At 47.8% G+C, this 11,144-nt stretch overlaps 1 protein-coding gene across 1 annotated transcript in view; it reads right to left on the bottom strand.

Annotated features, from left to right (window-relative positions):
• Nucleotides 1-2,208: 2,208 nt before the first annotated feature.
• Nucleotides 2,209-11,144, bottom strand: part of SLC6A5 (solute carrier family 6 member 5) — a 52,537-nt gene continuing 43,601 nt past the window's right edge. The window contains exons 13-15 of the mRNA XM_060019686.2: nucleotides 8,938-9,038; nucleotides 4,780-4,947; nucleotides 2,209-2,364 (exon numbers count right to left, since the gene is read on the bottom strand). Of these exons, the coding sequence (XP_059875669.2) occupies nucleotides 2,209-2,364; nucleotides 4,780-4,947; nucleotides 8,938-9,038 (425 nt within the window). The remainder of the gene's footprint in view (nucleotides 2,365-4,779; nucleotides 4,948-8,937; nucleotides 9,039-11,144) is intronic.

Here is an 11,144-nt window from a genome sequence, read left to right as displayed (position 1 = left end):
GTCCTATGGGAGAATGCTAATTGATTTCAGCTCTCTTCTTCAACCTTCAAATGGGAAAGGCTGCAGAACATTTCCAAACCTAAGTTAGTGCTTCCTTCCTCTCCCACCTCATCAGATATCAACTGGAGAGGCTAATTTTTGGTACCACTATGCAGAATCTGCTACAGCAAAGGGGGCTTCTCTACAATATGGCTTTCTTGGGGAAACCAGTGTTAATGGCAGACAGGTCACTATGGGAAACACTGGGACAGGGGAAGCCACAACTCAGCTTCCTAAAGCTAAGTCTAGGGGAAGCTTAGGATTCAGTCTCTGTGATGGATTCTAGTAAGTTCTAGCTTTGGGAGGTAAGCAGAAGAAGAGAACGAGGAGGGGGAAGAACAAACGTGCCCTGCAGACAAAAGAGATGAAAAACCTAAAGTTCGAAACCCATCTTTGTCTCCTTTTCTGAAAGTTTCCACAGGCTGCTCTTGAAAACCGGAAGTTCACGTCAGTGCCGGCAAATGACAACAATATTTGCCCCAGAAAAGGGAGAGCTCAGTAAGATGAGTTGAGATTTTCCTTTTTCCTTAACAAATGAAGTCATTTTTTAAAAAGTGTTACTTTAAGGTCTATTGTTGCGTTTCATTACTGTTCAACAGGATGAAAATGGCACACCAGTATACAAGATTTGAACTGAAAACTTTGCCTGAGACCCTGTAATATGAAGACAAATAAGAAAATGATTGAAATGGTCTCCCCTAAGGAAACAATTTTAGGTTTAGATATTATCACTGTAAGGGAAAAAAAAAACAAACGCAGACTACACTATCCTACACTCACCATCTCTACAGTGATTAATAAGATATTTATAAAGACAGAAAACACCACTGCGAGTACACACTACGTGAACACATATCACATTATAGAAATCTCATATATGTATGTTCAGGATACAAGAAGATAATAAAGGTTACGGCTTCACCAACCTCTGCGGACTTATGATTCGCTCTCATTAGAGTGTGGTTATGAGTACTGTGAATTGGGAACTCTTACAATTGAATTAGCTAAATGTAGTCTTAAAAGCTATAGCTTTAATTAGCTCACTTGCTACTGACCTAACCTGTACCTATCGGAAATCTCTGTAAATACAGTGACCTAAATGTACTACCAGTGCAGTGAATACTGTGGTCGCTTTCTCTTCAACTCTCCGTTTCTTTGATTCTATGGCCACAATCGGCATTGACTGTGAATGAAAAAATGAAGAGTAAAAACCGAGACATTATGTTTTTTAAGAGTTTGTGTCTTATATATATAATATATAGACAGAACCGGGGTAAGTCTTGTTTTCCCAGAGGCTGAAAGACAAGGTAGCTACAGCTCACAGAAAGACATTTAGAAGAGAAGAAACATGGAATGGTGACATTGAACCACAGTGCTAGACGTCATGGAGAAACAAAAAGGGCACTCTGCTATGAATGTACAACTTTGGGCACAAATACAATGCAGAGGTGGAGGAAAGGATCCAAAGAATCCACAAATATGGTTATTCCAACAAAAGACAACTGAGGGGAGAGAACCAACTCTTCACTGAGATTTGCAGTTTGCAGAGAGAAAGCATCTGAGTCCTTGGTACACTTGAGACAGTTGGTCCAGATGAAGGAAACAGAGCCCCAATCATGAATGGAAATGGGAACTTCACCACCTCGGGGGTGTCCAAATCCACGGGCTCGTCTTACTCAAAACCATTTTCTGACCACTGCTGACCCTCCAAAGGTACCCAGTCCTGAACTTTGGGTGTCGGAATGAAATCACTACGTTGCTCAGATGAGTCCAAACTAACGGTCTGGTTATCCTGCCATCCTGCTGCATAAGCCTGACCGGCACCACCAGTGACGACCACAGAGGACGCTTCTCTACTGACCAGCGCACGCACATCTACTTGAGACTTCGCTGGAAAGCGCTCCCCTAGTTGATTCGAGCCTGCGGGGTAAACCCCACCAGAAACTGACAGCATGGACACAGGCAAACCGCTCTTCAAGTGGTCCATCTAGCTCCTGGCTACAGCATGCGACACTATGTCCTACTTTTCTAAGTCACCACTCTCGTGCACGGGTATGAACCGAGATGTGGGGAGAGAGAAGAAGAAAAATGGGAAGAGAGCTGGGGAAAACACTAGGGGAAGGCAGAGAGCAGAAACGGAATCAAGTCTGGGCCACCCATGCCATCGGACTAGCACTGGGTACCCAGTTCCAAATCCTTCACTGGCAGTTTGAGTCCCAGGGAAGAGGTTCCCAAGGGGTCGATCATGTTCTTGTAACGCTCCCCACGGTGCTGAGCTAAGAAGGGGCCCCAGTCCGGCTGCGGCGAGCACACCAACTTCAGCCTCTGCAAAGAAGCCAAAGACACACAGGGTCACAGAAGCAAAGCACCCTCTTCCCCCAGGCACCACCCACCCATCCCCAAACTGCGTGTGACCACATTCGCCAGAACGCCTCCTGGAACCAAGAGGTCCCCCACCAAGAGAAGCAGTTAGGAAGATCAGCCCCATTAATTAACAAGGCCAGGGATGCAGTTAAGAGGAGACTTAGTTCAGTTCACTGGAAATTATTTATATCACCCTGCAAGCAATATTACAGTTGCCCAGGGTTTGCCTTGCACAAGATTAATAGAGAATAAAGGGCCCAGATTTTAATTATACATTTTTCCCCTCCAAATGGAGAGGATCTACAAGCTGCTCTCTCCACTGCCAAATGCAGTCTGCAAAGGACATGTACTCACTTTTGTTCTGTAGCCTCAACAGTGAGTTGTTATATCAAAATAATTGGATTTTGTTTAGCATATTTCCCCAAAGTATATAAATGGCCAGAAAAAAAACCCTCAACCACAAAGATACACTGCCAGGAGTGAGCAAAGATTTTAATTATCTGTTGACAAAAATACACGCTTCTGACTTGGTTCAGAAGTGTGGGTTCTTGCAGGCAAGCTAAAAATAATGGGAATGTCTCTAATCCGTCAACTGAACCTTTCATGGAGAACATAATTTGACTGGAGCATTTTCTAGAAAAAGGAAAGAAAACATATTTCTGACTACATAAGAGGGAACAGGTATGTGTTTATTACCTATTAAAGTGAAGATGCTTCTTATAGCTGTCAGTTTAATCTCCCCTTAATCATCACTTTGCAACCTTCGTGTCCCGAACCAACCATAATAAATGTATATTGCCGACTCATCAGTTTAGAGGATTTCAGCCTAAGACAAAAGTAGCAGAGGCTAAAGCAGCTTCTGTTCAGAGGGACAGAGATTTCTGGGTCAGTGGGTAGGAGGTCCATCTGAGGCTCGGGCAAGCCATCCCTGGCGGTGAGAGGGCTGAGTCAATTTACCTTAAGGAGATAACAATTTCCTGAGGATGGAAACTGGAACACTGCTTCAGTAAGAAGACTCCTGCATCTCCCTTTGTCAACTCTGCCTCCATCTTTAGTCCAATAAAAACAAAGGCCAGGGCTTCCCTGGTGGCGCAGGGGTTGAGAGTCCGCCTGCCGATGCAGGGGACACGGGTTCGTGCCCCGGTCCGGGAGGATCCCACATGCCGCGGAGCGGCTAGGCCCGTGAGCCATGGCCGCTGAGCCTGCGCGTTCGGAGCCTGTGCTCCGCAATGGGAGAGGCCACAGCCGTGAGAGGCCCGCGTACCGCAAAAAAAACCCACAAAAAAACCCCACAAAGGCCACCTCCTCATCGCGTGGACATGCGTGTAAGGCGTTTACTCACATGCTCTATTCCCATCTGCTTCTCCCCTCCGGAGCCTGCGAGAGATGCTCCAGGGCCCTCTCCTCCTCAATCTGGCTGACCAAGAGCAAAGCCCACCCAGCTGTTCTTCACTACCCTCATCAGCAGGTGTTTCTTTGCCTGAGTCTAATCCAATGCCTCTCAAGCTTGAATTTGCATCAGAATCACCTGGGGGCTCGTTAAACAATGGACGCCAGAGTCCTACTTCCCTGAGAGTCTAGTTCAGCGGAGCAGAGTTGGAGGCCGATCATTTGCATTTCCATAGTCCCTGGGCCAGACCAAAATGGCAGCCCTCTGGACCGCCAAGGCAAGGCAGTGCCGATCTCTTCCTCACACGTCTGAGCACGTGATTTCTCATGAGTAACAAAAGCCTGACCACACTTCACTGGTGGCTCAGCAAGTGGCAGTCCCCTTACCATCCTCTCTGGAGTGAGGGTGGGGAGTTTTTTGCATTAGAAATGGGAAATGGGTCCAGCAAGGGACTAACAGACAAAGACAACCAACATGCTTTATAACAGGCATGCCCTGGACCTTTCATTACATCCTTCGGGGATGGTGACATTTTGATCAGCTTGGACCCCTCAGCCATGCCTAACACAGGCATAGCAGGAAGGGGGAGTGATTTTAAACGTAATCGTAATAGGTGTTTGGGGGGAGGCACCTCGGACAGAGAGGAACGTCAGGAAAGGGGGAATCTGATGTGTGGTTAAAAACCAAACACTGGGATTTAAGCTCTGGATGAGGGGAGAGGAGGGGGAAGCACCAGGAGAGAGGCGACACTCTGATCGTTTATTCCCCAGAGCCACTGCTCAGCCACTGGACTGGCTGAGTCCCTCCATTAGAGGACTAATACGTAATAAAAATGGGTTTAATAGAAACGGTAGCAACTGTAACCACTTAATCACCATGCCTCCCCTTAGAATAAGTTCACCAAATCTTTTGTTTTTTTAAAGCACAGAGCTCTCGGAGCTTCTGCCCTGGGAGGGGACGGCAGGAGAGGGAGCTGATACAATTACCTCAATAAATCTGCCAGGAGCCAGATGCATTTTTATCACAAACATAATCGGGATCCAGATAACGGAACAGGCGAGCATTAGCCATCCGAGCACCATGGACCAGTTAGGGTAGCGGTAAGAGCCATAGGTCATGGGCTCCCACTGGTAAAAGCTGAAGCAAAGGATAAACTGGGAAGAAAAGAGAAACACACGCGTTAGGGTGGGGATGTGAAGTATTCCTTCAACAGTCAGGTACTGGTCGCCTGCTGTGAGTTGGCTGCTTCTTTGTCTATTACCTCATTTTACCCCAATAACGACCCTGAAAGGGAAGTATTATTACTTCATTTTCTAAATGAAGAAACTGGATTTCACAGAGATGAACGTGACACACACTGGGCCGCTGATGCTGCATTCGCCATCCCATAAAAACTGAGCAATGCATATGGGGGTCTATACACACAGACTGGCTGAGAGGACGATTTTAAAGGCTATACACCGAGGTGACGGAGGGGTGGAGGCAGGAGAGGGGATGGTGGGTGTTTTTAAGGAGAGGGGTGTCTCTACTGTCTATAATGGATAATCAAGCTTTTGTTATATGGAAAAAATCCATTAGATTAATGTGAAAAATGAATAAAATCTACTTTGCTTTCACCTTGAATGGGGAAGAGCCCATCTGCAGGAGCTGCCTCTAAGGCCGACTGAGAGGTCCCCAAGCAGTGGCTGAGCAGGAAGTTTGGTCCTATAATCAGCTGTGGGACAAAGAGAGTGGAGGCCCAGCCCACCCCTCAACTGATGCGAGGTGAACGGGCCTCGTCAGCAACCCGTGAGCCGAGAGGCCGGGGACAGGCAGGCTAATCCCAGCTCTACCACTAATTGGCTGAGGGACCTGTATGTCTCAGACTTCTCTGCTATATAACAGATCCACTTCACACCAGGTACACAACACAGGGATTTTCCGGGAACAACAGTCTGGTATTTACTCAGGAGCCCCCCCGTTTTCCCCCATCACTGCACACTTTGGCTGGCAACAGGGACGCGAACCCTCTGAAGTCTTAGTTAGTGCAGCTGAGGAAGAACAAGGTGACAGATATGCTGGAAAAAGAGGCACCGAAAAGGACAGAAGAGGGGTCCTAACCCTCTAGCCAAGCCTCTGTTGGGGGAGGGGGCACCGCCCTCAGAAAAGTGAGTTCTTCCCTGTATTCATCCCGCCTATGCCAGCCTCCGCCTAGAACAATGTACCTGCCTAAGTCCTTCCCTCCTCCCCAGCTCTCTCATTCTATCTTAAGCAGTAAAAGAACTGCCTGAAAATGATTAGAGGGAATTATGTCAGGTGAGATAATATATGGAAGTGTTTGGGGAAAGTGTGAAGCCTTAGACAAATGTAAGGCATCTGCCTGATTGCTGTAAAGCCCGGGCTGCCGGGGCAAGTGATCGTTTCAATGCAACAGCAGTTCAGTATATGGATTCGAAGCAACATGAGACTGAAGACAGTGGTTGAGAAAACTGCTCCTATAAGAGATCTCTCCTCTAGGCCCCCTTTTAAATATCGGCCCCTAGAGTTACAAGCTTTATTAACCAGTCTGTTGGAAGCATGGCCTCATGTAATTATGGTAAGTTGCTCCATTTCATTTACTATATAAATAGCAATACATCTGCTTATGTGTGTGCATACTTCAGTCACGTGATCGCCTATGTGTACAATAATGGCATGCAGAATATTTATAGCTCTATAATTCCATGAAGGCACATATAAAAATGATCAATTTCATTTCAGGGTTTTTCAAGTCATTTAAACCCATAATCTCAGCTCATTCTAGCCTACTACAAGATAGCCATGTTACAGAAGGGCAAGTGGCAAAAAAAAGAAGGGTTAGCCTTGGTCCTTTGATACCCATTTCCTATGACACAAATATCACATCAAATTTATCTGTGCCAACTTGGTCTTGCTATCAATTTCCCTCTGCCAAGTCAGGTTTGACAAAAACCCTGCCCTCAGATGAACCTGGCCATGAGAAAGGATAATTAAGCCACCGAACCAGGGACCTCTCCACAGGCTTCTGAGGTGAGTTTTATAATGGAAATCGAGTAAAGCACAGCACCGTTGAGGAACTTTCTCAGAAAAACACAGCAAGGCCCTAGAATCCCTTTCCCCTGACATTCTGCTCCTAAAGAAGATTAGGATTATTTTAATCCAGAATTGGCCAAACTCCACTTGGAGATGAAAGCAACTAGGCTTTTAGAAATGTATTAGAAATGTATTTAGAAATGTGTTATCTTGAAGCCTAGGTAGCCTTGGGTTCCATTCTTATTCTGCCCCCTGCAAGCTGTGTGGCCTTGGGCAAGCTCCTTAGCCTCTCCAAGCCTCAGCACAGGCAACTGTAAAATGGGGGAAGAATCACCCACCAATCAGAGTGGTTGGCAGCTTGAGAGACATACTTACTAAAGCAGCTACCACAAGTCATCCTGCTGATTATTATTACGTGGTCTGCATCTGCAGAATATAATAAGATTCTCTAAAGCTTAATCTCTTCCAAGACAGGAGGGAAAGGTCGGTAGAATCTGGAACAGATTCTAACTTTGATTCCACCCAAGAATAAATTGTGTATAGTAGTAACTGAGGGACGTGGCAAAGCTCAGCAGAGATAGGGAACAGCGGGGAGGGGGGTCTCCCGTCTTCCTCCCAGGAGATGGGTAATTCTCCATCCTTCACACACACTTCAGTCCTAGATTCATGAAACTGAAAAGTCTACCTTAGTCCTTTTCAACTCTCATGCCCCAAATCTGGTGGGACTTTTCAGACAAATTACAGCCTCTGAAATTTGAGTACAGATGTGGGCTTCTGTATGATGTCTTCCTGTCAATGCAGAGGGAGGTAAACGCTGAATGGTTTTTCTGTCTAAACTTCTGTCTTTTCAGAAAGAAATTGAGATGTTTTGATTAAAACTCACCCTGTGACAGTTTGGGTTTTTTTTTTTTAGGAAAATATATGTTTTCTCTACAATTTTACTGTCTTGTTTTCCTTTAAAGAAGCTGGTACAGTGTAGTAAAAGGGTCTTAATCTGGTTTCTAGTGCCACCTGCTGGGCCCAGGAGGGGCTACAGCCAGCTTCCTGCAGCCTTTGCCCAGATGACACCTTCAAGCCAGGGAGGAAGAGAGGGAAAGGCAAGGTCTCTGTCAATTACTGTGCTTGGAGAGTAGATGGAGGCAAAGCCAGGAGCTGGGGCACAATAAAGGCGGTGACAGGATATGCCTGCAAGTCCCTATGCAGATTTACTGACACATGAAGGGCTCTGATCTTTAAGAAGATGAATGTCAGATGATCTCAAAATGTCATCATCACACTTGAGGATGATAAGATAGTCCCCAAAAGCAATAAAAATGAACAATAAAAGTCTAACTTCTGCTATACATATTCGTTGTAGAGTAGCTGTGTTGAGCAGCGTTTAGGATTAAGTGTTCTGGAGCCAGACTGCCTGGGTTTGAACCCAGGCTGTTGCTAATTATAGTTGTACAATCCTAGGCAAGTCACATAACCTCTGGGTGTCAGTTTCCCCATCCGTAAAATGGAGATGATTATAATACCAACCCCTCAGAGCGGCTGTGAGGGAGAGATGAGGTAATACATATAAATCAGCAGCCCCCAACATTTTTGGCACCAGGAACCAGTTTCATGGAGAGCAATTTTTCCACAGATGGGGGTGATGGTTCAGGCAGTCACACGGGCGAGGGGGAGCCACGGGGAGCGGCAGCTGAAGCTTCGCGCACTCACCCACCGCTCACCTCCTGCTGTGCGGCCCGGTTCCTAACAGGCCACAGACCGCTGCCGGTCCTTGGCCCAGGGGTTGGGAACCCCTAATATAAAGCACTGTGCACAGAACGTGGACCCCAGTTAGCACATGGGAAATGGGATCACGTGAGGCAGACAGATATGATGGGAAATGTTCCCTAGGGATGCTCCAAACGGTGCATGCGTCCTAGCTCTGCACGCGATCAGTCAGGCACCTTTAGGCAAGGTGCTTCACCTCTTCAAATCTGCATTTCCTCAGCTGAAAAACACGAGCAATACTCATCCTACCAGCTCCGCAGGCTCATCTGTATGTAGGCACAGGTCTTGTTCAACATAAAGCATCACATATCCATGCAGGGTGCTACCCATGCAATAAGGCACACGGTCCTTACAGTTAAAATGGTTGGAGTAACAAACGCCCAGCAGACTTTCCAGAAAACGTTGGGCTGGAATCCAATCATCATCTCGATATCTTCACAGAACCTCTGCAAGCCTGCAAAGAGACCAATGGAGATCAGCATGAGATGCCACGGCAGGGGACGGCGCGAGAGCCCCTCACTCGAGTGCCGTTGGCTGGGACGGCCCCATCCTGGTGTCAACGTGACCCCTATTTATGCAGGAAACCATCAGACAAATGACTCGCTGCCGGGAAGATTAAGGCAAATGGGACATTTAAATAGATAGTAAACACCCTCTGCAGTGAAGTTCAAAGTGAGATGTCATCCCACCATGACATCTAAAAACCTCCATCCCGGCCTGCCCCGGGAGTCTCCACACTGCCACAGCCTGGCATCGTCACCCGTGTGGCTGCTTTTGGAGGTAGGCTCACGGGCTCAGCAACCAACTCTGACAAAGCCAATTAAGACTGTGATCGATAAGCACAGTGTATTAGGAAAGCCTTGGGATTTTGAGGGAGACTCGCTGTATGTGGCTTTTTACCCCTCACCATCACAAGGACACTCTCCCATAGTCAGTTTAACTCCGCTCTATGTAAGATGCTACAGGCAGGCAAGAACCAAAGTGAATGCCACGTGGCCATCACCCACTTTGTTGGAACTCAGAGGATTGCGATCTGCTTGGTCGCTGATCAACATAACTACGTAAAGTAAAAAGCAGACAAGAGAGTTATTCTCAGGACCCCACGTAACCAGCATCCACTCTCTGAAAGGAAAAGTGACAGAGGACGTTTGAGGAGGGAAAGGTTTCCTGTGTTGTTTCCTGAGCTCATCAGAAGCACGGCTTTCTCAGAACTGCGGGATCGCTATGCTGAAGGCACTTGAAAGGGCCCCAAGTTCAAGCCCTTTCATAGTCGGCGGTTCTGACTGGTGGCCCCAAATCATGGGCCACCACAGGCAAGAACTGCACACTTTGAGCAGCTGACCTGACCATCTCTGGGTTGGTTGGTTTGTCTCCTTTCATGTCATCAAACACCTTCAAGCGAGTGGCCTCTGGACAGTAGACCTTCTGGGCATAAGTGAGGGGTGAGAACAAAAACAGAGACAAAGGTCAAAGATGAGGCCCTCAGAAGCACACATGAGATCCTGAAAGCAGGCCTCAGTTCTTAAAAGATTCTAAAAATGGGGCTTCCCTGGTGGCGCAGTGGTTGAGAGTCCGCCTGCCGATGCAGGGGACACGGGTTCGTGCCCCGGTCCGGGAAGATCTCACATGTCGCAGAGCGGCTGGGCCCGTGAGCCATGGCCGCTGAGCCTGCGCATCCGGAGCCTGTGCTCCGCAATGGGAGAGGCCACAACAGTGAGAGGCCCGCATACCGCAAAAAAAATAAAAATAAAAAGATTCTAAAAATGTCTATTATCAGTATCAATCCTGTTACCAGGCTATTAAATCATCCCCAGGAGATGACGGTGCACAGCTCACCTGGGGAAATCGATTTGACAGGGTTCAAGGTTAGACAGAGGAAGACATACAGATAGCCTCCTACGGGAGGAGGGGGTGGCAGTAGAAGTGCTCAAGCTCCCCCAGAGGGGACCAAGAGCTGGACCCAGAGCTGTAGGAAGGGGTGGATGACGGGGGCCCAGTTGCAGCAAGAGGCGGTTTGATGCTGAAGAGCAGTGCTGGGACTGAAAGGGAGACGGCTTGGTTTCCAGAGTCAGCTCCAGCCCTGGAAGTCAGCTCTCCCCGTGGGCCTCCGCGAGGGCTCTGGACGACAGGCCTCTGCCTTCAACAGGCTCCAGGTCCCTTGACTGCTCTGCTTGTTCCACAAATGTGGCCCCCCAGCTGGGAGCCGCCAGGCAAGCCTCCTGCCGCTTGCTCATTCCTGAGCCAGGCTCTCCCGTCCCTCCATCCTCTGGCTGCTCCAGCCCCCGCCCAGCACAGCCTGCCCACGCCCTGACTCACGCCCCCACCTGAGTCCCTTACAGCTTCAGTGTCTACCTTCCCCTCCCGCCTTCGTTCATACGGCTTCCTCTGCCTGCTCTATCCTGCCTGCTGGTCCAGATCCCTCTTCAAAGCTAACTCTTTTTATTTTTTTTTATTGCAGTACAGCTGCTTTACATTGTTGTGTCAGCTTCTGCTGTACAGCAAAGTGAATCAGCTAAACATATACATACACCCCTCGTTTTTGGATTTCCTTCCCATTTAG

The sequence above is a fragment of the Delphinus delphis genome, chromosome 8 (genome assembly GCF_949987515.2).
Source record: "Delphinus delphis chromosome 8, mDelDel1.2, whole genome shotgun sequence".
Lineage (NCBI taxonomy): Eukaryota > Metazoa > Chordata > Mammalia > Artiodactyla > Delphinidae > Delphinus > Delphinus delphis.
The sequence above is the reverse complement of the archived record's forward strand: the minus strand, read 5'-3'. Positions and strand labels throughout refer to the sequence as shown.